This window comes from Mesoplodon bidens, assembly GCF_964165515.1.
Source record: "Mesoplodon bidens genome assembly, chromosome: 5".
NCBI classification, from domain to species: Eukaryota; Metazoa; Chordata; class Mammalia; order Artiodactyla; family Ziphiidae; genus Mesoplodon; species Mesoplodon bidens.
This window is the reverse complement of record NC_138161.1, coordinates 101,340,534-101,367,750: the sequence shown is the minus strand read 5'-3', so window position 1 is coordinate 101,367,750 and position 27,217 is coordinate 101,340,534. Positions and strand designations below refer to the sequence as shown.

Below are 27,217 nucleotides of genomic sequence, written 5' to 3'. Positions count from 1 at the left end.
TTTCTTATTTATGTATCCTTAATTTAGTTCTCCAAGCAGGAGACAAAATATCAAACAGACAAGTGCTGGCTAAAATTATTCACCTGAAACATCACTGCTAAAAGGTCCTCTTCATTCCTACATTCCCACAAAGTTTGTCCACCTAATCCTTCTAAGTACTGTGTGGCTCACCTTCTGAGGGGAGGAAAAGGTGCAGACTGTGTGACCAGTTAGGTAATAACAACGGTTACCAAGTGGTGAGTGCACTTACCCTTGGTAGTAGGCACAGTGCCAAGAACTTGACATACAATATCTCATTTAATCCATATAACAACGTGGTGAGATGTGTAGTTTTATCATCTTCATTCTACAGTGGAGAAAATGAAGAGTTAGAGAACTTAAATGTTTTGGTTAAGGCCACTCAACTAGCGAGTAGAAGACATGGGATTTGAACCCAGGTCAGTGGACCACTGGTAGGGAATCTTGGCATTCATTAGGTCTGAGGTGTGTCATAGAAATCCCTATACGATACTTTTAAAAGCTCCCCCAGTGATTCTGATGTATTGCTTACTTGGAGAGCATTGCTAGAATCTACTTCCTACAAGGAAGGGGGTGCAGGTGCAGAGAATTATATGAGTATAATTTCTCATATAATTTCTCACACTTATATGAGAAAAACTGATAAACTTACGAGAGACGCTGTCACTTCATAAACAATGCTAAATGACTAGTGAATTTTGCCTATGCTTTGGATGAAAATGTAGTCTTAAGTTGTTTCTGCATTTATTCATCTATTTTTCAGTTCTTCGGACCACCATCACAAGCCTGAGTAAGTGTTGCAAGTACTTCTACCAGAGAGAGAATTAAATTACCGTGTAGCTATGGAGCACATATTTACTTACTTCCAAATTTGAGGTGGATGGATTCTGGTCTTGTTCTCTATTTAAAGCTTTTTCATCTATTTTTCTTTGAAGAAGAAGAAGGAGAAGAAGGAGAAGGAGAAGAAGGGGAGGAGGAAGAAGGGAGGGGAGGGAGAGGGAAGGGGGAGGGGGAGGGGAGGGGAGGGGGGAGGGGAGGGGAGGGGGAGAAGGGGGGAGGAGGAAGAAGAAGGAAGAAGAAGAACTAAGAGAGAGATGGGAAAAAATAAAGATGTATAGTACCATTTTAAAAGTTGCCTTTAATCTGAAGCATATTTTTACAAATATAGGTACTTGATTAGACTTAAAATGTTCTTAATAAAATCTGAAGACTGCCCTCTGAGAAACAAGTGTGTAAATGAACACAAAGAGTAGTTTTGTATACACAGGTCAACAGAAGACTAACTGGATTTGTTTCATTCACAAAAACAAGAGGGGAAAATGTCTCAAATCACACTTGATTTCAACACACCAAGCCAAACGGCTAATAAACTGCCCACAAAGAATGAAACTATTTTGAACTCATCATTCTGCACATACATAATATCAAGATATGCATAAAATTGTGTAAGCAGAAATGTACCTGACCTTTTATTGAAAAGGGGAGGAGTCACATATCCTGAAAGGGTTGGGACCCGCCTGCAGTCTCTTGGCAACTTCCTGTTGTCACCACACCTCTGGGTTAGTTATCTGAGCTCTCTCTGAGGGGAAAGTCTGAGACTCCGGGAAGGAAATCATTCTTCTTGTGAATGCGACACACACTGTCTCCAGTTTCCATATGCTGAGATTATACTTCCTCATCAGTTTGATGTGCTTGGTGAGATCAGGTTGGTCATATATTGAATGGTTTTCTTAATTATTTAAAAAATATTTAGTGTAACTGTCATTTTATCATCCCAGTTCCTTCACTGGACTTTTTAAGTTTCACACAGCGATTTTTCAGGAAAGAAGATATGGATTAAGTGAAATTTGAATTCTGAAAAAACTTCATTTTTCCTCAGTAGTAAAAGAAACTATTATTCCTTTGAATTAGCCTGTTCTTCTGATGTACAAAACTTAAATATGCTGAAAAATCTAGTATTTTTTCTTTCATAGTTCATTTTTCTGTGCCTTTCCACTTCTATGAAATAAGATCATTTATTTTCTGAGAATTTTAAATTTTATTTTATTATAATATCTAATACAGAGAGGACAGGTTTTTACAGCTTTCATGCATCGTGTTTATTTAAATTATTTTTATTAAAAAAACCATGATTTTATATGTGTAAACCTCTTGGAATGGTGCCTGGCATATTGATTACTTAAAATTGTTAATCATAATGGAATAAAAATTAAAACAGTAATGTACACAGCAAGGTAATAAAAATAAAGTGAACTCCTTTTTTTGTTTTTTAAAGAAAAGCTCAACACTTCTCAGCTTTTTAGGAATCCAGTACTTTTTCACATAGTTTATTGTAATGAAGACTGGTACAATTTTTCTGAAGGGAACTATGTTATATATTAGGACCCATAAAAATGTTCATGCCCTTTGAAACTAGTAAAACCATTGCTGGGAATTTGTTCTAAAGAAATATCTTGTAAAAGAAAAACAAAGAACCTATTTACAAAGAATGATTCTAACTCTGTTATTTATAATAAGTTAAAACTAGATACAGCAGAAATGTTCCTACATACAGGAATGGATAAAGTACAATGTAACAACTTTTAAAAATATGTAGCCTTTAAAATAATTCTGAAGCTGTGCAGAAATGTGCAAACATGTTTATAACATAATGCAAAGTCAAAAAAGCAGAACTCAATTTTGTAGATAAACTAAGATTACAACTATGCAAAAATGATGTGTGTATGCCTGCAAATAAAGTTTAGAAGGGAAATGGAAAATTGATATAGCTGTATTAGGATTTCAGGCTTATAAATAACTTTTTCTTAATTTGTGCTTTTGAAGTTGATTTAATAGTAAGTTAAAATTAAACTAGTGATGATATTTTAAATTGAGAATTCAACGTTTTAAAGTTTGTGTGTATTATCACTTAAAAAAAATTTTTTTTTGTTCGTGAGGCATGGGGTATCCCCGGCCCCTGAGGGGACCAGGGATAGAACCCTTGTCCCCTCCAGTGGAAGCACGGAGTCTTAACTACTGGACTGTCAGGGAAGTCCCTAAAATTTTAAAAAATAAAATAAATTTAGAGATAGCTTAAGGGGAGTGGGAACTAACCTTAACACAAAAACCTGATGGTAATCTGTGAGTACTTTCTTCCAGTCTCCCATTATATATCTCAGTTTACAAAGCTGGAACTTAATTTTTTGTGACCCGCCTTTTTAAAAAAATGTATTTTTTAATTAATTTTAAAATTTGAAGTATAGCTGATTTACAATGATTCAGGTGTACAGCAAAGTGATTCAGTTCATATATATATATACATATATATATGTATATATACATATTCTTTTTCAGACTCTTTTCCATTGTAGGTTATTACAAGATACTGAATATAGTTCCCTGTGCTATACAATAGGTCCTTGTTCATCTATTTTATATATAGTAGTGTGTATCAGTTAATCTCAAATTCCCAATTTATCCCTCCCCAACCTTTCCCCTGGTAACCATTGACCTGCCTTTTTACTTAATGTTATCTCATCAGTAAAGCCTTGTTTTAAGTCATTCCATAAGACCCACTGCTGCATGACAGAATCTAAGCAGATAGATATACATCACAATAAACTTCCATAGCTAGAAAGAATAAATATAAAAAACATAATTATAGCTGTAAGCTAAATCCGTACTTCTCAGTATCTGAAAAACCGTGAACTGAGAACTTTCATGGGGGAGGGTGTTGAATAATATGCAGAAAGTATCGATCACAAATACATTGACTTTTTGTTTTTGCCTTCCTTGGTTTGCAGTCCAAAAATTAGCAAGTGATTAAGATGTGACTCTGAAATCCCAAGAATACAAGTCACTTACTTTCAGAGATTTTTATTTTGTTGTTCTAACCTTTGTGAAATCACGATAGGAATGTTTGCCGTACTCTTACTAGTGTACAAAGCAATGGCTAGCAAACTCTAGTGTGCACTGTAATCATCTGGGGAATTTGCTAAAAATGCAGAGACTCTATCTCCAGAGATCCAAACTCTGGGTCTGGGGTGAGGTCCTGGAATCTGCATTTCAAACAAACTCGCGAGGTGTTTCAGTTTGTAGGTGGTTCAAGGAACACAGGCTGATAAGTATTCTTCTAAATTAAGGCTGCTTGTCATAAGTATTTTATTTATTTATTTATTTTGGGCTGCGTTGGGTCTTCCTTGCTGTGGGCAGGCTTTCTCTAGTTGCAGCCAGCGGGGGCTATTCTTCGTTGCAGTGTGTGGGCTTCTCATTGCGGTGGCTTCTCTTGTTGCGGAGCACGGGCTCTAGGCATGCGGGCTCAGTAGCTGTGGCCTGTGGGCTCTAGAGCGCAGGCTCAGTAGTTGTGGTGCACGGACTTAGTTGCTCTGAGGCTTGAACTGGTGTCCCCTGCATTGGCAGGCAAATTCTTAACCACTGCACCACCAGAGTAGTCCCTGTCATAAGTATTTTTAAAAGTTACTCTGCCATCGATATTTTGTCCTGTGGCAACTTGTGTAAAACTAGGTAGATATTTTCCTAGAGAAAATAGCTCAGTGCCAAAATTAGAGAGAGAATTGTTTCCTCGGATATTGGAAGCTCTCTTCAGATTGATTTATAACTCTGTGTGTGTGTGTGTGTGACTCATCCTTCTCCAACACAGAGGAGACAAAGGTGAGTGAGGGGGTGGAGTGTGAATGTGCATATTTATGCACATGATTAAGAGATGAGAGTGAGGAAATCAGGCATCTCATTTGTTTTCTGGGTTATATCCTAAAGAAATACAAGCTGGTGGTTAAACGTAAAGATGTCCTTCCAACCAAGAGGGCATTTGGCCTGTACGCTTCTTGCCTGTCTCCACCTTGGGTAAAAGAGAAACAAAGATATTCCAGCAGTTTGGGCTCTGGCCAACTGTGAACCCGTCACAATCTGGCTCAGGATGGATTTTTAGTGCCAAATTCAGTGTGGTTCTCTGCATTAAAAAAATCAATAGAATTTCATTGTAGGGACATGTCACCTCCCCCTTCTCCTTCTCTCTTCAAAGTAGGAGTCCAGCTCATTTTCTAATCTCTCCAAGTCAAAGTTTCTGGGCTAAAGAGATGTTTATTTCTGAGACTTTTTGAAGTTCCTGCAGAACAGTGTTTACAGGCAAGCCTAAGAGTGTGCTCAAACGTGAGTTTCTGGAAAGCTCCTAACTCCATCAGTTAACATGTGGTGAGCTGTGTGTCCTGGACACTGACTGGCATCCACCACCCGGCAGGCAAAATACTCAACAGTGTATCCCTTAATCTAGGTCTGAATCTCAGTAAATATTTTCAGGCTGCATGGAGTCAATATACCTGTCTGTGGACCTCTGTTCTAAAGAAGTTATTCATACACATTTGTGTCGTGTTTGGAGGTGGGGATAATGAGAGCTTGAGCCCGCCTCGGAGCCCAAAACTTGACATGAAAGAAGTGTGAGTCAGGGCCCTGGATATGAGGCAGCAAGGTGAAATTAGGTGGAATTTCACCGCTGTCACTGGGGGTTGGAAATTAGTAGACTAAACTTCACCAACCATGGGTCTGAGAGAAACTGATAATTTCCTTTTTTTTTTTTTTTTGCGGTATACGGGCCTCTCACCGCCGCGGCCTCTCCCGTCGCGGAGCACAGGCTCCGGACGCGCAGGCCCAGCAGCCATGGCTCACGGGCCTAGCCGCTCCGCAGCACGCAGAATCCTCCCGGACCGGGGCACAAACCCGTGTCCCCTGCATCGGCAGGCAGACTCCCAACCACTGCGCCACCAGGGAAGCCCGATAATTTCATTTTTAATAAACTGACTCAGCCATATTGAGAGGTTTTGCTCATTGACTCTCATAGAATCTCAGAACCATCTCTCTTCTCACCCCACTCACAATTGCTTCATTGGTGGCTTATTTCTATCTACAATTCCATCTTCTCTCTTCACAGACACCTCTTTGGATATGAATGAGGAGTTTCCTCTTTCTGCAGGAGTTTTCCCCCAATCAGAGTTGTGGGAGCTGAAATCATTCCTACAAAGGCAGGTAGAAGCTAAAAAGTCAGAACTGAGCATGACTCTGAGATAGCATGGGCAGCTTTATTTAGCTGCAGGGCAGTGTGTCTTGCGAATACAGAGCCAAAGGATCCCTTGGAAGTTTCATCAGAAAGGAAGCAAGGTTGTCAGTGATCAGTCTGAGGGAATCACACTTTTCTATCCAACTGGGACTCATATAAAATAAGTCAATCTAGGGAAACAAATGTCTCCCTGTTTTCTTGGCTGTAGCCTAAAGAAACATAGCTGGTGGATAAAAGCTAGGGATAATCTTTCCAACCAAGAGGGCATTTTGTCTAACCAACTCAATTTTATGTGGTAAAGGTAAAACAAAATAACAGCTATATTAATCCCTAAGTCTGAGAATAAGAGTGATTTGTTTTGCACAGGAACAGCTACAGTCCCTCCCTCACAGCCAACAGACTGACCAGTGTGGGTGGCGGAAGGGCAGGGGTGCTTTATTTAGTCTGCGGTGGTAGAAAATGAAGGTCTATCAACCTCAGTTTCCAAGGGGAAAGAAAACAAATTGGAAAACTGGGAGCCTGATTTGATTGCGACAGAAAAAGGGAAACTTCTGCCCAGTCACCTCCAAAAGACTTTTCGTCTTTTTTTTTTTTCACTGTTTCCATGAAAGCATGAAATTACAGGAGCCATTTTTAAGAAACAGTTTTATTGAGATATAATACACATACCATACAGTTCACCCACTTAAAGTGTTTTTTAATATATTCACAGATATGTGCAACTGTCACCAGTCAATTTTAGAACACTTTCATGACTCCAAAAAGGAACCCAGTACCCTTTAACTATTGCACCCCATCTCTCCATCTCCCCTCATCCCCCAGCCCTAAGTAGCCCTAATCTACTTTCTGTCTCTATAGATTTCCCTATTCTGGACATTTCATATGAATAGAGTCATATAATATGTGGTCTTTTGGTCTTTCACTTATTGTATTGTTTTCAAGACTCATCCTTATTGTAGCATGTGGAACTATGTTTGTTAACTAACAGGTATTTAATAGCAAAAACACCCTGATTGATATAAAGGTGAGAAAACACCTATCTGACCAACATTCTAATTACAAGAGTAAAGTATGGTTATTTTCAGGTCTTTTAATTAAAATTTAAGAAAAAGGAAATTTCTTGATATATTAATTTTTTTAGATTAGGGTTGTCTTTGGTTTGTAAGAAAGTCCTGGAAATTTGTTTTCTTAAGTAGATGCAAGAGGCATCCTTTCAAATAAGTTAGTTTGCAGATCTTAGAATTTCATTTCTAAAAGGAATGCTAGAGTTAGCTAAATGGCTAAGGAATGAGGAACCAACACCTCATTTTAATATGAGAAAACTGATGACCCAAATAGGTTGTTTATTTTATCTTGTTAATGACACAGCCAGAAACAAACACAGTTCTCTGGCCAGGGAGAAGCACTGTCACCTGTATACTGGCTAATAAAGCTTCCCTTTTCCAAATCCTTGGTTGGATTAAGGAAACTAAAATGATGGAAGGGGGATTTCCCTGGTGGCACAGCGGTTAAGAATCCACCTGCCAATGCAGGGAACATGGGTTCAGGCCCTGGTCCGGGAAGATCCCACATGCTGCAGAGCAGTGAAGCCCATGTGCCACAACTACTGAGCCTGCGCTCTAGAGCCCACGAGCCACAACTGCTGAAGCCCACGCGCCTAGAGCCTGTGCTTTGCAACAAGAGAAGCCACCACAATGAGAAGCCCGTGCACTGCAGCAAAGAGTAACCCCTGCTCTCTGCAACTAGAGAAAGCCCGCGCGCAGCAACAAAGACCCAACACAGCCAAAAAAAAAAAAAAAAAAAAAAAAAGATGGAAGGAAGGAATTTATTGAGCACTTATTTTATATCAAATCCCACACTGTGATTTACTTATTTTATTTAGTCTTCATAACAACCCTAAAAGATCGATACTATTAACCAAACTTATCATCAACATCATCATCATCAATTACTAGTTTTTTGGCATCTATTATGCATCATGTAATGCTTTAGATACTTCATAGGCATTTTCTCTCATTCTCACATCAGTCCTGACGGCAGGGCTGGGATTACAGTGAGGTGAGTGAGGCACTCACTAGGTGCAAAATTTAAGGGTGGAAGGGACACCAAAATAGTCATCAAGATCAGTCATATTTATGACTTTATAATGCAATAAAAATATTTTATTTTTGTGATATTTTAATGCAACATTTAAGTGATATTTTAATAAATAAATAATATTTTACTACCATTTAATGTTTAATGCAAACTAGTCTGCATATCATTAATAATGCATATTATAATGCATAGATGATATTTTAATGCAATATTTTTAAAAGATCAAAAATCATTGCAAATATATGATGAACAAAATGTCAAAAATTTTAATAAGATATACTATTGATTGTTTTACAAGTCTGTGTTATTGTACAACAGGAGAAATCATCTCCACTTGGCTGGAATTCCTGGGTCCATGACAACTCACTTCGTTGCTAGGCAGTTTATAAGGGTTGACAATGGTGTATGAACAGATTAAATAATGAAGGTCTATTTTTCACTTGTTTCAAAATATGGGAGGATATTTTGATAAATATATATTTATATAAATATGTATATTTATATGGTGTGGTTTTTCTTTTGCCTTGGGCTCAATATGGCTCTGCAAAGCACTGCCTGACAGACTGGCACTACTATGATCATTTTACACATGCAAAACTGAGACCTAGAGAGGTTGGGTAATTAATTACCAGAGGTCACATAGCTAGTAGGCAATGGAATTGAACCACAAACCTAGGTTTGTCTCCAAAACCCAAGCTCTTTCCAAAATTGTGTTGTGTTTTTGTTTAAGACATTAGACCAGGGTTGGCAAACTTCTGTAGAGAGCCGGATAGTAAATATTTTCAGCTTTGTGGACCAGTGGTCACTGTTAAACTACTCATCTTTGCCTTATAGCAGGAAAACAGCTATAGGCAGTACGCTAATGAGCATGGCTGGATTTGGCCTGTGGGCAGTCATGCATTGGATTATAAGAAAATATCTCAGGCACAAATATGTTATATCTGAAGATGCTATAGCCAGATTTCCCTGACATCCTACTTGAATATGTTTCTTTTAATTTAACAGAGGGAAGACAGTAAATGATAATCAGGCCTGCCCTACATAGGGGTCTGAATTCATCACTGGATGGCAGACATCACCCATCCAATTGTAATTTTCCAGTTGTCAACAGGAAACAGCATTTCAGAGGGACTGAATTTCAAAGTAGTCTGAAGAAGAAAGGCAGAGTTTCTCCTGTTTCAAATAAACTCTAGTAGAAGAGGTTAAGGTTTAGAAACCAGTTTAACACGTTCTGTGGTTCTTGATTGGGCTGTTAAAAGTACCTCTAAGCAAACTTGACTTTGTAACAAAACAACAAAATAACCAACAAGAGGTTTGCTTTCTGAAGGCATACATAGTAGTTAATCATTTTAGTAATACCAACATAAAGTAAAATGTAAAGAACTATATTTATGAGGGTGAAGCAATTTAACAAATTTGCTATTCACATATATCTAGTCCTTGCATGTTCTCCAAATTGCCTGAGAATTTCAGGCCCAAAGACAAGACAAGTTCCTGAGCTTGGTGCTGGGGACGCAATACTAGACTAAAAACAATACAGTGCCTGCCCTCAGAGGAGTTTAAACTAATTTGTAACATGGTCCAAAATAAGATAAGTGTAATGTTTTCTTTTTAAAATGTTATTAATTCTGAGAGGAAAAGGGTTAATAACCTGAGGCAATTTTAAACAAAGAACATTGGAAGTGGAGTGCATGACCCATTGTTGTTTGCATAAGATTTTCCAGGCCTGTCACCTACAGATATATTTTTACATAGTTTCAGACATAATGCATGTGCCATTTCATACTTCATTTATTTTATAAACATTACATCGTACACTCCTTATAGTATTTATAAGGCTCATTCTGAATGGCTGAATAATGTGTTAACAGGTTGATATTCATTTATTCAGGAAACATTTATTGAAGCCAACTCCAAGCCAGGTCCTGTTCTTGGCACTGGGAACATAAGAATGGATAAATGGACAAATAGATCAGTCATCTTGGAGCTTCTGTGCTAGTGGGGGAAGTTATTTCAGAAAAGGAAAGAATGCTTCAAGTTTGTGGTAGGAAAAAGACAAGTAACGTTTAAGGGGAAAAGTTCTCTGGAATGGAATTCAACACAAGAAGGAAGTAGGAAAGCATATTATTTAAAGCCAGAGCATCATTTAGGCCAAGGAATTCATTTACAGATATGAATAAACTTAGGAACTATATTACCCACTAGCCACTTTTTTTTAATTGAAAAAAAAAGAAAAGAGTCAACTTTAATTATAACTAACCAAACTGCATCCAGGAATGTCTCCAAACAATCGAACAAAAGAAAAACGATAAAATTGTCCTATTGAAGAAAGCAAGAGTTTCTACCAGCCCCAGAGCTTCTGAGGGTTAAGCCAAGAGCAGCTCATTCCTGAGGCTGGTTCTGTCCCCCACTCAAGTTTCTCATCCCATGAGCAGAGTTGGGGATGGGTGAAGGACCATCCACTAGCCTGTCTTGAAAAGACAGCAAGAGCCAGTCACCCAGGGGTGAATGGAGAAGGCTAGGAAAAGAACTCACTGTGAGCAATAATCTCGTATATTATAGAACTAGAACTACATAGCCAGGGAAATATGGTCCCAGAAGATAATTTTTATATACACTTCATCTTTATTCACAGTAGTTCATGTTCTGTAAAGGCGCTACAAGCACTGAAGTAGCAGTTACTGAACCATTGCTCTTAGAGGGAATATAGGGTTAGGTTCCTGTGAGCCTCTGCTTATGACATTTTAGTTGACCGATCAATACATAATCTTATTTTATGTGTGTTTCTGTTTAAAGATACCTTATTTAATATATATTGTTGGGCTTCCCTGGTGGCTCAGTGGTTGAGAGTCTGCCTGCCAATGCAGGGGCCACGGGTTCGTGCCCCAGTCTGGGAGGATCCCACATGCCGCAGAGCGGCTGGGCCCGTGAGCCATGGCCGCTGAGCCTGCGCGTCCGGAGCCTGTGCTCCGCAACGGGAGAGGCCACAACAGTGAGAGGCCCGTGTACCGCAAAAAAAAAAAAAAAAAAAAAAAAAAATATATATATATATATATATATATATATAGTTTTTGGCTTTTTAATATTTATTTATTTATTTATTCATTTATCTACTTTATTTATTTTGGCTCTTCCGGGTCTTAGTTGCGGCTCACGGGATCTTTGCTGCAGCATGTGGGCCCTTAGTTGTGGCATGCGAACTCTTAGTTGCGGCATGCATGCGGGATCTCGTTCCCTGACCAGGGATCAAACCAGGGCCCCCTGCATTGGGGGCATGGAGTCCCACCCACTGGACCACCAGGGAAGTCCCAATATATAGTGTTGATTTGCTAACGTTGAACTCATGGCCAGCACTATAACTCATACCTGAACAAAGCTTATCTCACACTCACATTTTCTCTGTAAGTTACATCACAGCCTTCATGAGTTTAGAAATGCCAGCCAGCACTTGAGGACTGTGTCTGGGGGATTTTAAACAGTGAAATCACCAAGAAAAAGCACAAGAAGCAAAAAACATGGCAGTAAGAGGCCAGGTAAAGGACATTTGCTATGAGAGCTGAAACAAGAAGGCAGAGTGTTGCCGTGTTTGACCTCAGCTGAGAGTGAGGTGTGGGGCAACTCAGATTTTTTGCCACTCAGCACCTAGCCGTGAATAACTGCAAAAGCCCCTCAAGTATTGATTTTGGGGGTTACAAATACATTTGGGTTTTATTTTAGTTCTTAGGTAGAGTGTTTATTGCTGTGCTTTATCACAGATATTCTTCTTTTAATGTATTAAATATTATGTAATCTTTTTATTTATTAAAAATAAGAAAGGTTTGGCCCTCAAGGGCTCCCAGTCTGCTGCTGAGGTCTGAGTGGCAATCACACTCCTCTTCCATCTGGGTTTCAACCAACTGAGAAATTGACCCAGGGCTAAAAGTATCAGCTTTATTGTTGGCATAGTTGGATTTGAGAAAAGTGGAGGTCAAATCGTTTTCTCCTAATGCAAACCAGAGGTCCCCTGCTGACCTCTCCCCAAGTGGCACGGTGTACCTGCCACCAGGGAGGAAGAGGAGGGAGAGAAACCACTGAAGGGAAAAGGAGAGAGGGGGCGGCCCTCCTTCCTGGGGAGTGGAGTGGATATCCCTTGGATGAGGCACAGCCAAACTACCGGGATGCCGAGCAGGGGTGATAACCTCTTGTTTTGGGGTGTTACAAATAAATTTTAACGAGTAGGTGAATTCACAAGTATGAAATTCACGAACAAAGAGGATTGACTGTATTTTGACAGTGTTTGTGTGAGTGTGTGTGTATGTGTGTGTTCTGAAGAAGAGGTCAAGGAGGATATACAATACAGGAGGCAATACAAGTGCAGTGACTTTCTTATCTTTCTTGGTAGGGAATGAGGAGCTAGAATAGATACAGTAAATAGAATAGAAGCTCTCTGTGATTGATACACTAGGAAATAGAGGCTTAAATTTTATTTTTAAACTAAAAAAGGAATCACCAGATGAACTAAAAGTAATTTTATAACTAATAAAAATCAGGAGGTAGAGGGGAGAAGTATTGAGTGTGCTAATGCCCTCATCATTTATAACAGAGGGTCATTAGATACTGTCTCGAGTTACTAAAGCAACGACTAGAGCAGAATAAGGAAAGACAACTGTTCTGACAAAGGTCAGCAGCAGGACACATGGCAGAAGTTAAAAATATGCCCTACAACAGTCTGAAATACAGTTTCCAGGTGCCCAAAACTCTTTGCCAGGAGTTCACATTGGAGGTTAAATAAATCTGAATAAATATTGCTAAGTCTGGAGCAGTTCTGCATGTAGTCTATTTCTGACCTACAGGCTACACATTGACATCCCATGAAATAGAGATTTAAGTGTTTCATATAAAGTTATAAAGGTCAATGCCAGGAAAAATTAAAGCAGGCTATAAACATCCCAGTATGAGAAAGAAAATATAAACGGAATAAAACAAAGAGAGACAGGGCAATCCGTGTAGCAAAAGCAATGGCCTTTTCCAGAGCACAATGCTGTTATAAAAATAACTAAGACATTTAGAAATACTTGAAGTCACAGTGGTTCTATCAAATGAAAAATAAAAATCCATTTGTTCTGCCCTTCTTGCCTTTCTGTAACTGTCAATTTTAAGGGCTTCTAGTAAGGACTCAGCAAGCCAAAAAGATTGGTTGAACCATTCCATAGTCATTAAAGTTGGCAGTTTCTGCTGAAAAATAGCTCTGGCCCCAAACTTCAGGATGCATCTCTGAGCCTTCCAAGTACTCAGACACATGGTTTATGACACATTGACATAATATTGCTCAATTGGTTCAAAATGAACAAACCCTAGTAATTAAGCAGTCCCCTTCTTTGGAAAGGGATCTCTATCTTTTCCAGTATGACCTCATTCATAATTAATCTCCACCGCATAAATTTCTTGGGCAGGTAGGTAGCAAGTGAAAGATGACATAATTTCCCCAGGCCACCTGGTGAGTCAGTCACACAACCAGGAACAAAACCCAGTTTTACTGATGGCTAAGACCTAGAGGCTCAGCCCTACCATGTGACTCTTCCTGTCCAATAAAATGACTAATTGAACAGTCAATTATTTACTCTGGGACTTGTTCTACAAGCACCAGATAAGTTTCAGTCCGTGTTCACCTGGGGCAAGTCATCTACAGGAAGAGAAAAATGAAAGGGGCCAACAGATGGAGAAAATATTTACATAGCTGAATAAGTCCTGGGCATCTAATGCACAGCATGGTGACTATAGTTAACAATATTGTATTGTATATTTGAAATTTGCTAAGGCAGTAGATCTTAAATGTTCTCCTCTCACACACATAGACACACACACACACACGCACACACACAAGTTAACTACGTGAGGTGAATGTGTTAACTAACCTTATTATTGTAATCATTTCTTAATATATATATTAAATCATCACATTGTACCCCTTAAACTTACACAATTTATTTGTCAATTATATCTCAATAAAGCTGGGGGAAAAAAGACAGTATTTACATTGGGAGCATGCTTTACTGCACAGTCTACTGGATAGTACAGAGTAAAAGGAGGAATGTATGACTTTGGGCCTCAATTTTTAGCCACATCTTTTCTAGGGTGAGGCATTTCAAAGCCTCCTTAATTTCTAACCTTCTATTTGAGCTTCTTTTGCTCATTCTATTTTGGAAGTTCACTCACTCCTAAGTACCAGAGCCTTTGCAAGAAGTTTCAAGTAAAAGTATCCATGAATGGACCCAGGTTGTGAAGGAAAGGTAGGGCCCCCAGGATGAAGGCCACTCTGAGGCTCAGAATAAGGGAGGAGCAATTCCTGGGTGTGCAAGTGCAGATTCACTGAGAATAGGGGCCCAGGGCAAATGGTTCCTAAATTCTTATTGGAAGAAGTCAGAACAGATGTTTCCCAAGGCACTCTTGTCTTTTTTTGGGCCAGTTGCAAGTCAACTGTCTTCCCAGTCTGTTCCCTCTCCTGAAGAATGGTCATGGTTAGGGCCTTGCCCCCTCTCCTGAAAATCCTAAAAGGCCACTTCCAGCTTGGAGCTAGGGATTGTCTGCTGCTCCAGTTCACTTCGTACTTGGCTGCTCTCTCTCAATCAAGCAGGATGTGTGTGGGGGGTCACAATAATAGTAATAATAATAAATAATAATAATTATTATAATTTAAAAAATAGTCCTCTCAGTCATCATATTATTGTATCTGGATACCAATGTCGATCAGAGGTTTACTTTTTTTTTTTCATTTATTTTTAGCTGCGTTGGGTCTTCGTTGCTGCACGCAGACTTTCTCTAGTTGTGGTGAGCGGAAGCTATTCTTTGTTGCGGTGGGCAGGCTTCTCACTGTGGTGGCTTCTCTTGTTGCGGAGCACGGGCTCTAGGCGTGCGGGCTTCCGTGGCTGCAGCGTGGGCTCTAGAGCGCAGGTTCAGTAGTTGTGGCTCGCGGGCTTAGCTGCCCTGCGGCATGTGGGATCTTCCTGGGCCAGGGCTCGAACCCGTGTCCCTTGCATTGGCAGGCAGATTCTTAACCACTGCACCACCAAGGAAGCCTTAGTCTCCTTTAATGTAGAATATTTCCACTCTTTCTTTGTCATTTATGACATTGACTTTTTTTTTTAAGAATATAGGTTCTTTTTTAAAAAAATAGAATATTCCTCATTTTATGTTTGTCTGATTTTTCCTCATGGTTAGATTCCAGCTATGCATTCCCTACTAGAATACTTCACAGGTGAAGCTGTGTCCTTCCCAGTGCATTACAGCTATAGGCAGATGATATCCATCTGCTCCTCATTGGTGATGTCAAGTTTGATAACCTTGTCAAGGTATTGTTCACTTTCTCGATCTTACAGTTACTATTTCTTCCCTAATCTCTAATGAGCAATCTGTGGGAGACACTTTATATATTTTTTTTAATATTTATTTATTTTGGTCATGCTGGGTCTTAGTTGCAGCACGTGGGATCTTTAGTTATGGTGTGCGGACTTCCTAGTTGCAGTATGCGTGTGGGATCTGGTTCCCCGACAAGGGATCAAACCTGGGCCCCCTGAATTGGGAGCACAGAGTCTTACCCACTGGACCACCAGGGAAGTCCCTGTGGGAGACACTTTAAAACCGTACAAATATCATGCTCCTCCTCAAGATCCACATCCCCACCCCAACCTCAGTTTAGCATCCATTGATGATTCTTGCCTAACCAATCTTTGTTATGATGGTTGCAAAATGATGAATTTCAACTCCAGCATGCATTCCACATTTATCAGTTTGCATTCAGCATTATATTGTAAGAGTCCTCCTCTCTTCTCCACTTAGGTATTGTTTCTTTGTTTATTTATGTATTTAGTTGTTATGGAATCATGGATTCCTGGCTTTCAAAGGCCTCTCATTCATTACTCTCCTTAATTATTTTGTCCTCAAGCTATCCCAGATCTGGCCAGCAGAAGCCCCTTCAAGCTGGTTCCTGTGTCCCTATAACATGTTTTTAAACACTCTCTTTCTGCCATAAAACATTCTCTTACTTTCAACTCATCTTAAGCTGTTCCCATTACATCCCCAGGCTTTCCATTCTTAGAGCCTGGTCAGCAGGACATATGCTTAAAGGTGGTGCTTGAGCAAAGAAGGAGAGAGAGAGCCCAAGAAAGGCCACCATGGTTAACAGTTTCAGATGCTTCTGAAAGGTGCAGGGCAAGGCGCATCATGTTCTCTACCACCGTCCCAGGTGGGTGCTATAGACAAGGAAAGAGATGCTTGGACCCCACAGATTCTGTTATTGAGTCCTCTACCATGTGCTGGGCACTGTGAGGGATACACAAGATTACAAGACACCATTTCAGGGAGACTGGTCTAGTGGGATAGACACATATGTACAGAAATACCCATAATACATCCCTGAAAATGTCTTCATTGTGCTGTCAGTGTGGCACATAGAGGGGTTTGGGGAGTTCTGGGTTGAAGGACAGGCAGTAATTATGGCTGGGAGAGTCAGAGAAGGCTTTGTTGAGGTGGCTTTTGGGTTAGACCTTGAAAGAGGGTAGGATTTGGAAAAATGGTTTTATTAGTGAAAAAGAAGTTACTACTTATGAACTCCGAATCAGGTCTGACTTTACAACTTCATTCAACTAGATCCAGCCTCTTGCTAGGTGCCGTGAGGCACATAGAAAGAACTCCAAAGAGTGTAGGACAGCACTTTTGCTTGATGCCCAACTAAGGAAAGAACTGTCACAATGCCATCTAATTTTTATTTTCAGACACAGATGAAACATGTCCTTCATTTACCAAACTGAGCTTTCACAGTGCAGTGGTTGGAACGGGACTAAATGTGAAGTTGATGCTCTACACAAGGAGAAACCCGACCTGCGCACAAGCCATCAACTCCACAGTTTTGGGGAACTTGAACGTGAACAAGAAAACCATCTTCACTGTCCATGGATTCAGGCCGACAGGCTCTCCTCCAGTTTGGACGGAGGACTTAGTAGAGGGTTTGCTCTCTGTAGATGACATGAACGTGGTTGTTGTTGATTGGAATCAAGGAGCTACAACTGTAATATACAACCATGCCTCTAGAAAGACCAGAAAAGTGGCAATAGTCTTGAAGGAATTTATCGACCAAATGCTGGTAAGGGAAAATTCTCTTAGATGATTCAGGGCCAAATTGAAACTGGCTCAATATCTGGATATTTAAAGCCAAGAGCTAACTACAGTGACCAGAAGGACTATTTTTGCAATGTTTTGCAAATCTGAATAAGCCCCAGGGAAGGTGAAGGGAAGGGCCCGAGGCAACGCCCATGCGTATGGTTGTGCTGGTTGTGCACTGCACAGGGCACCCATCTAAGAGAGCACCATTGTCATTGTAGACATTGTAGATTTATATGTCTATCATGATAATTTTCTAGTGAATGACAGCAAAGTGTCCTGAGGAAGGGGCAGCTTTTTCTAACTCACATAAAGGTGTCTAATGGGTATGAGAGGTTCTGTCTAGGGGTTTCCTGGCTTCAATGCCTAGAGTTTCCTCAACTTCTATAGCTCTTCCTTTTCTTAGAAATGCCAAAAGTTTAGTGACCAGATTATCCAAAACCAAAACTGATACACATGGTCTGATGAATGATTTGTGTGTATGATTTATATTTTCAGAAGACTTACAAAGATGAAATAAATCTTAAATTAAATTAAATTAAATCTATCTCATGAACTGTCCTTTTTATGAAAAAAAATGTGACTTGACATCAGGACTACTTCAGAGAGTCACACCTGGTGGCCACTGTGACCAGGGGTGACATAAATTTTACATGAGCTTCCTACTTAAGCCACAGACTTCGGGAAAGTGAATATTCAAATGACTCATGACTGGCTGGCCCAGGACTATGGTCAGTGTGCCCTGCCCCTTTCTTTCCTTCCTTCCCTCTCCATGGTGACTTCATTAACTGAGCCAGCATGGACATAAAGGAGTTCATCAAAATGTTTGGTTGCCCTTCTCAGTTGGGAAGGTTTTAAGGATGTCTCAGCTTGGTTTCTAGCAGAAGCATGAATGGAGACACCACGGCATAAAGGTGAAGGCGTAAGTGTGGAGTTGGACAGACCGGTTTGAATTCTGCCCTGCGCCCTCCCTGCCTGACCTTGGGCAGATGACTTCAACCCTGGGCTTAGTCTCCTCATCAGTATAATCAAAGGAATAGCATTTAGTTTGTCAGGGTGTTGTGACATTTCAATAAGATAATGGATATAAGGTGCCTAGAAATGTTTCTCCAAAGTCAACAGTTAGGAAATTTCTCCGGATGTTTTCAACTCCTTGGCCCCTCACAATTCATAATGATGGACCTCTTGAAATTGCAGGCAGAAGGAGCTTCTCTGGATGACATTTATATGATTGGAGTAAGTCTAGGAGCCCACGTAGCTGGGTTTGTTGGAAAGATGTACAATGGCCAGCTGGGAAGAATTACAGGTAAGGCTTCCTGTGCATGGGCACAGGGTAACAAGACTGCTCAGGGTGTTCCCTGGGGGAGCATGATGCAGGCAATCCTAGTCCTTGGGTTCAAAGCCAGCTCTTCCAATTACTTAACCTCTCTGAGCAAATGTCCTCTTGTGCAAAGGGAAGACCATAGTAGTAATTGACCTTAGCAATATTAAATTTATTATTTAATAAAATAGGTGCAAAGCACTTTGTAAATTGTATATGCCATAGAAAAGATTGGTGGTGACTTTATTTCTCTTATGGCTAGAAAAACAGCTACATCCCATGGGGATTTTGTCCCAAGCAGATGGCCTTCTTCCTTTCATTTAATCCAAGATAGTTTGAACTATATACTTAGTATATCCCCAGGCATAGCTGGAGCCTCATGATAGGAAAATGAAATGGGAATTACGTTGTCTGGAGCTTACTCTGTGAATATTGGCTTTCAGGCCAAAGCTGAATAAAAACCCTCAGAAACAACAGCAGGTGAAACTCCAAACAAAGATTCCCTTGCTGGGTTCATTTGCCTAGTGTTCTGTAACTTTCCATAGCTACAGATGAAGGTCTGAGGGAGGCTTTCTCTTTCAGAGACTCAAGGCTTCCATACCTTTCCCAGAATCGATCCTTACATTGAGATAGCTATTCCAAATCTAGGAAATCTGGAAGGTAGATGTGAACAGAGGGAGGGAGAGGAGAGGTAAATGATTCAAACCAACTACATTTGGGAGGTAACCTTTTAGAGCCACGGGTCTGAACGTGCTACTTAATTTGACATGTGGCCCTGGGCATGTCCCCACCACCACTCCCTGCCCTAAATCTCTTTGTCCCTCTCACATACACACACACACACACACATTGGCCGGTGTCTCTTCTAACTCTGGTACTTGAGGTCACATTCTTTTTCCTGGCTATTTTTTTTCTCACTTTCACCCCAAAGGCCAAGGTTGCCCTTATCTTATTTATTTGCTTTCCTAGGGAAGCAAAAAGCTCTTTTTCAATTTTTAAAAATTATTACTATAATGTTTTAGAAAGCAGTATGCCTTTACTTTTTAAGAATTCATTTTCCCTTATGGCTACAAAGGACAGATGGCTCAAGTGTGCCTGTTTTCCTTGTCTATTGGGAGCTTCTCCTCTGGGAGCTGGGACTTTCCCCAGTGGTGTGTTTAGAAGCTGATCAGCTCTCAAAAAAAAAAAAAAAAAGAAAAAAAAGATTTATAGCATTTGCTGACTTCCATGATGTAAATACTCCCACTGTGGCTGATTTCAAGCTACTGACCTGACATCACTGACCACACAGTTTGGGAAGAGATAAGCAAACTCTGCTCTCCAGTGCTGGTGCTGGGGGGCTCTAGCCCACCACTGCCTTATTCTATCTACCCCCTAACTTTGCTCCTCAGCTGCCCAGTGAACCTGTTCCCACAACTACTTTGGATGGGAATGCAGTGTAACCTGGCCTCTGACCATGGAAATTCCCTGAGCCAACCTCCCTTCCACCCTGGGCCCACGTGGCCCTGCTCTGTGACCTGGACTCAGCCAACGGTCTGCAGCTCAATTTTCTGTCTCCTCTGACGGACCCATGTTCTCCCAACTCCTCATCCTCTCTGAGCCGCAAAGTCAATCTCACCTGTTACTGAGAGCTGTTTCAGGGGAAAAGCATTTCCCTTCTCCACTCACCTTCCACTGCCCTGCCAGAGTGGGATCACTGGATTGAGGGGCGGGAATTTGGCCTGTTACCCAAGGCCATAATTCACTCCCAACTCCCAAGAACTCAGTGATTCTGCTTGTTAATTATCTAGACCAGAATGGCTGCTTCATCTCTTCCATTTCCCTTGTTTTCTTCTGCTCTTGCTTCTCCTTTTGCTCTCCAGGCACATCTCCTGGTATTACTTTTCATTAATTTCTTCAACAGAAGATGGCAGAAATGAATGGGTTAAAAACATTTCAAGTACCTACATCACTTGATAATACATTAAATTTGATTCTTGCAAAAATCACCTTGGGGTGCTGGATACAATGCCGACTTGCTGAATTGGAATCTCTGGGCTTGGTGTCCAGGAGTCTGTACTTCCTTTATTTATTTATTTTTTTTGGCCACGTTGCGAGGCATGTGGGATCTTAGTTCCCCAACCAGGGATGAAACCCGTGCCCCCTGCAGTGGAAGCGTGGAGTCCTAACCACTGGACCACCAGGGAATTCCTGGTGGTCTGTACTTTTAACCAGAAGATGCAGGTGGTCTGAACACCATACTTTAAGAAATGACCACAAAGCTGTGTTGTCCAATATAGGAGCCACAAGCCACAGGTGCCACTGAGCACCTGAAATGTTGTTAATGCAAATCGAGATGTGCTGTAAATGCAAAACACACACTGGAATTTGAAGACTACGTACAAAAGAAGGGTATTAAAAAATTTCAAATTTTTTATATTGACTACATGTTGAAATAATTTTCTGCTACACTGGGTTAAATAAAATGTATTATTAAAGTCAACTTTCCTTGTTTCTTTTTACTTTTTTAAAGTGGTTGCTAGAAAATTTTAAATTATATATGTGGCTGACATTATGTTTCTATTGGACAGCACTGCCTTGGAGAGTTAGTTCATGGTGACCTTGGGGATGGGAGTAAGAGGTCCCTGAAAACGCATGCAAAATGTGTGACATCTGTCCTGGGGAGAGGTCCAGAGCTTTTAGCAAATTCTCAAACTGGTTAATCTTGTAATCAAAGCCAGGGATCACTAGCTAGACACTTTTCTGGCAATCACAGAGCAATAAGAAAGAGCTCCATTTTGTCATTTTTGTTTCTATTCTATAATAATTTCAATATTCTGGATTCAGATCCCAGAGTGCTTTGGTAAGTCTTCTGAAGTAGCAATTAATTCTACCTCTATTTTGCAGATAAGGAAACTGAGGTTCGGAGAAGTAAAGTAACCTGCTTAAGATCACACAGCTGGTTAATGCTAGGTTTGGGGTTCCATGTCACATCCATCTGACTCCAGTGGTCTCTGCTCACACAGAATATGCAGCTTTTTTTAGGGCAGTTTGTGATTTTTGGCTGACGGTGTAAGCTGATCATTTGCTATGACTTATCTCTAAGGAGATCATATGTCCACGTTTACTGTGAGAGTCCTCATTTGTGTCTTCTGTCCTGGCATAATTATTAATAGCAGCCTTATCACTTTCAAAATTGCCCTGGTTTGGATTTTATATGGTAAGCCAATATATCTGCTGTGGATCTGGAGGTTGCTATAAACTGAGGCTCTCACTGTTCATTTTCTCAGACTGGAAATGGTGCTGTTTCATGTGAGGAGGGGGAGGCTTCCCCAGCAAGGTCTTTCCAAGGTTATGAGTTTCTCATTCTGTGCAGAGAATATCCTGTGGACTTGGGTACCTGGGTGTTGATCCACCTCCTCCTCACATCAGTTTCAGTTGGGAGCAGACAGAAGAGGAAGAAAAGCTGGGGGGTGGGGGGTGGGGGGGAACAGAGGGAGATAAAATAAGGGGTCAGATAAAGACATGCCTCAAGGAAGCAAGGGTGTTGGCCAGGGAGAAATGGAGAGATTGGGGTTAGAACCAGGACTGCTGAGGCAAAGATGCTATCTCTTGGATTTTATACCATGGCGGGTGGGGGGGGGATAGGGGATGTCATTTAAAATGACCTTCATAGATTAAAAACTTGGAGACATCCCTTGAAACCTTTTTCACTCCAGGTAAGTTTCTAGTTAGCAAGGTCTTTGGGATCCTCTGGTGTTTTGTTTTTAGTTTGTGGTTACATCATCATAGGAGCTGCTCTCTTGTTTTTGCAGATGTTTCATAATAATGGTGAGGAATGTCCAGCTAACATTGACCAAGAGCAAGAAATCAGTTCAGGCATTTATGGGGTGGGTTAATTCTGCAGGAACTGGCACCCATTTAATTTCCCTCTTCCATACCTAGTCTAATACCTGGCCTGACCAGTGAGTCTCACACTTTCCCACTCAGTTTGCCAAACCCAGTTCAATGAAACCAAAAGCTCGACAGAGAGAGGTGGTTGCATTGTGAGGCTGTGGCCCTGGCTAAGACACTTGACCTCCCTGAACCTCAGTTCATTCATCTGTAAAATGGGAATGACAATAGCTACCTTTCCTCCTTTGTGATGCGGACCAGGTGAGCTGGTAAATGTGAATAAAAATGGAAACAATAAAGGAGTTTTTTTTAATAACAAGAAAGAAAAGTTGAGTGAAGTTTCTAGATTATTTAAAATGAGATAAAGATAAGTACAGTGTCTGCTTTTTATATGCACCCTTAGATGCTTTTTTCCTGAGGAACCAGCTTATCCCCGTCCCTGGTCCCCATATGTCTGTGCACTCCCTGCCGTGGAGCCCTGCACAAGGTATAGTACACCTCCAGATGGAGTCTGGATGAGTTCTCAGGGGGTGCTGTGAGGGTAACCACCTTTAGTGTGGGAAAAGGCTATACAGGGCTGTGGAAAGGAGCCTGACACAGCAGGATGGGAATGTGAGTGCTTGCCCACCCGAGGATGCCCCGCAGCCTGTGAGCCATCTTCGTGGGGAGGGATCCAAAGCCCGGCTGCAGGTGACTCATGGCATGGGGCTGCCAAGCCGACTCTGTTTTCCTTCCAGGTCTGGACCCTGCAGGCCCTTTATTCAATGGGAGACCTCCAGAGGACAGATTAGATCCCGGTGATGCACAGTTCGTTGACGTCATCCATTCTGACATTGATGGTAACATTCCTTGTGGGTCAGTGACCACCCACACCCTCACCCCCAGACTCCCAAAGAGTCTCCCCCTAGGGGGATTGTCATGCAGGGATGGATCAGGTTCCTCTAGATTCCCTCTTTTCCTACCGGGCAAGTTTCCAAATCCACAAGAATACTGAAGGGAAGCTGCTTTAATGCAGGCACCCAGGATCTCCTGATGGAGTAGAGGTGTGTTTCCCATTGTCTCCTGTTATTTTTAAAGTGATCATCTTGACCAGTCAAGGACAGGCTTATTTGCACACCATGTGGACAAATGTTTCCATAAGTACAACTGGGTTTGGATGCATGATTCCCTGTTTTTGTTGGTTCTTTGTCATTATTTCCTTAAGCTGAAAGATATGTTTAAGTGTTGTGTCTCTCCACACAGAGCATTTCTGAGCCACCTATAGGTCTCTAGCTCTCTGTGGATCTTCCTGGCTATTTCTATCTTTCATGGTGCTGATTTCATTTCTGGGATTGGGTACATGGCTTGGGGGTTGGGCTGATGTTACAGATGCGTCTTTATATCCAGATGTCTGGGAGAAGAGCTGGAGTAGGAACTTGGGGGAGGGCTGAGGGGACAGACCATAGTGGACATTTAATAGTACATCTCCTTTGTGATACAACCACCTGAAACACCCTTGACTGCCTATTGTGGGCACTCTGGTGTGGTATTCAGCAATTGTTTGCCTTAGAAGAAGTGTCCCTGTGAAGTAGCTGTGTTCTTACTATGCAGTTTGCAAAGTATTACCTTACTTAGGTGCAGTACCTCAATGATATTTTAATGCTTGACGGCATAGAGTAATTTATTTTTTGTTCTTGGAGAGGGCAAATTTTGAAGGAAAAATATAAGCTTTGCAGTCAAGGCAGAGGTGGACTCAAATCCCAGGTTTGGTGCTTTCTGGTGGTATCATGTTTGGTCCATAAGTCCTCCAAGCCCCAGAATCTTCATCTGTAACTTACTTCATCTGAAGTTACCAATGGCTACTTTTCAGACATTGTGAAAATTAGAAGAAATCTGTGTAAAACCCCTAGTGTCACACCCACAGACACATGTAGTTTCCTGAACATATAATAGCTATTATCATGATTGCAATGATACACTATATATGTGTGTGTGTGTGTATATATATATATATACATATATATATATATGTATATATATATATATATATATATACACATACGTACATATGTATAATCTTTTTTTTTTTTTGGCCACAATACACAGCATGTGGGATCTTAGTTCCCTGACCAGGGATTGAACCAATGCCCCCTGCAGTGGAAGCGCGGAGTCTTAACCACTGGACCACCAGGGAAGTCCTTGTATAATCTTTTAATCAAGCATTTTACTGATTAATTTGGAATTACAAGGTTAAAGAGAATAAGCAATTATTAAATCTATAATTTTCTAGGTCCCCATTTTCTAGAAGAGTTTCCAATCTTTTAACCATCCTAGATCCCCAAATTTTAAAGGTTTCTCCTACTAAGTAAAGGTTCATTTTTTCCTGTTTCTTATTCATTAAAGACTTACACAAATGTAATTAGAGGCTCAGGAAGCACTTAGCAATGAGTGTTCCAGCCAAATATAAACATGAAACATATCATTTTATCAGCCATGCAGTGAATGAGTGACCAAACTCTCTTACATTTTCAGAAATATGGGAAATAAATTCTGTTACCAGCTTCATAGTCTCCTACTTGGAAATCACTGCTTTCTAACTATCTGGCTAACTTTGGACAAAATATTTAAATAGGTTTAACGACAACAACAGCAGCAAAGACAAGAATGAGACAATCTCTGCCTATATCCTAAACAGGCAAATGAGCTATAAGATGGGAAAAGTTCAAAGCAGTATAAAAGCATAGTATATTGTCTTTTAGCACTGGGCTACAGTGAACCATTAGGAAACATAGACTTCTACCCAAATGGAGGATTGGATCAACCTGGTTGCCCCCAAACAATATTTGGAGGTAAGTGCAGATACTTTATATTTTGTAAAATAGTGGTTTAAAAAAGGCGTATTTTAAAAATCTGATATTCTATGTGAAATTGTTTTTAATCAAAAACAAATTTCCTGAGAAGATAGAGGTGGTATAAATATAAATTATAAATTAAACATTATTACTCAAATATACTACTTAAAAAATTACCATATGATTAAAAGCGATTTTGAATTATTTCTCTCTCTTGAAAAGGTGTGTCTTTCACCTAGAAATTACACATTTGGAAATCTCTCCTAGAGAAATAATGGAAAATGTAGACAAAAATCAGAGTGAAGATATTCAACATGGCTTTGTTTATAATAGTTAAGTTTTTAGAAATAATCTAAATGTCCAACGTAGGAAAATTATTAAATAGTATGGTGCATCCTACACAAAGGAATGTAATTCTCAAAAACCATATTGTCAGATTAATGAAAATGCTTACAATATGATGTTAAGTGAAAAATACACAAATTAAACAGTATAATCCCAATTTGTTTTTTAAATGTATATTTGTACATGTGTAAGTGTAGAAAAAACACTAAACATAAGTGCTCCAAATAATTATTAGTGGTGATCTCTGGATGTTGGATTTCTAGGTAATTTTTGCATCATAATTTGCTATTGTTTTTTATTTTCTAAATGAGCATGTATTAGTTTTATAATGAGAAAAAACTCACAAAACAAAAATGGGTAGTTGGAGGGCAACATTAAAGTGTGGTGAGGGACAGAATTAAAAAAACCCACCCTGGGCTTCCCTGGTGGCGCAGTGGTTAAGAATCTGCCTGCCAATGCAGGGGACACGGGTTCGAGCCCTGGTCCGGGAAGATCCCACATGCTGCGGAGCAACTAAGCCCGTGAGCCACAGCTACTGAGCCCGTGTGTCACAACTGCTTAGGTCCGTGCACCTAGAGCCCGCGCTCCGCAACAAGAGAAGCCACTGCAATGAGAAGCCTGCGCACCGCAACAAACAGTAGCCCCCGCTCGCCGCAACTAGAGAAAGCCTGTGCGCAGCAACAAAAACCCAACGCAGCCAAAAATTTAAAAAAACCCAAAAAACAACTCCCCCGCCAAGTGCTCTGAATCTGTATTTCACCATTGTTAGAGAAAATTAAACTATCATGGAAATAATTCTAGAAAAATATGATCTTGTTACAAAATGGTAGCTGTATATGGCTCCATGGGAATGATGTAGTGTTTGAAAATGATCCAGGTGAAATGGCATAAGTAGGGCCAATCATATTGTACCATAAATGGTGTGTATTCAAATCCCGTCCTGTGTGCTGTAATGTAACTACATCCATGAGCAGCCAAAGATAATGTGCTTTGCTTACAAAGGACATCCTCTGTAGCATTATTAACTTCATTGTTTCTGCAAGTGGAAGTTCCAGGAACAATAATTAAATGTCGTCTTGTCAGATTTTACTCCAGTCCAGCTTGGCCCCATGCTTCTCCTCTGTCACCCAGTTTATTTCTTTATGTCCTCCACTGATCTCTTCTATGGGCATATGTGGACTCCGGAGAAAGAAGAAACATCGATCTGACTCCAGCTCCCAGTGCCTCTCCAAACTACTAGCTCACAATCACAACTCCTCTTTCCATGGGGTTCACTGTCTGCTATTGAGATCCTTACCTCCTTCAATTACCCATCTTTGGGACCCAGTTCCTGTTTCTGAATGACTTCATTGTCTGACCCATCAACCTTCTGATGAACCTCTCTGATGTTTTGTACTGTAGTCCTTCGTCAGCTCCAACTCTTCTGATGGCCACCTCTGTGCCTCATCAGCCTCCTCTCTCACCATCACATCACATGGTACCCACCAAGAATTAACTTGAGGCTTGTGTCTCACCTCTTCTTGCCCACTTACAGCTTCCAGTGCCACC

At 40.6% G+C, this 27,217-nt stretch overlaps 1 protein-coding gene across 3 annotated transcripts in view; it reads left to right on the top strand.

The window, feature by feature from the left end:
• The first annotated feature begins 1,507 nt into the window (after nt 1-1,507).
• LIPH (lipase H) overlaps nt 1,508-27,217 on the top strand; it is a 42,923-nt gene continuing 17,213 nt past the window's right edge. Inside the window, exons 1-5 of one of the 3 annotated variants that reach the window (XM_081235313.1) lie at nt 1,508-1,723; nt 16,915-17,282; nt 18,497-18,605; nt 23,231-23,332; nt 25,232-25,321. In XM_081235313.1, coding sequence (XP_081091439.1) covers nt 1,675-1,723; nt 16,915-17,282; nt 18,497-18,605; nt 23,231-23,332; nt 25,232-25,321 — 718 coding nt within the window. In that variant the 5' untranslated portion in view covers nt 1,508-1,674. The remainder of the gene's footprint in view (nt 1,724-16,914; nt 17,283-18,496; nt 18,606-23,230; nt 23,333-25,231; nt 25,322-27,217) is intronic. The other 2 variants (XM_081235315.1, XM_081235314.1) reach the window with 2 other exon arrangements.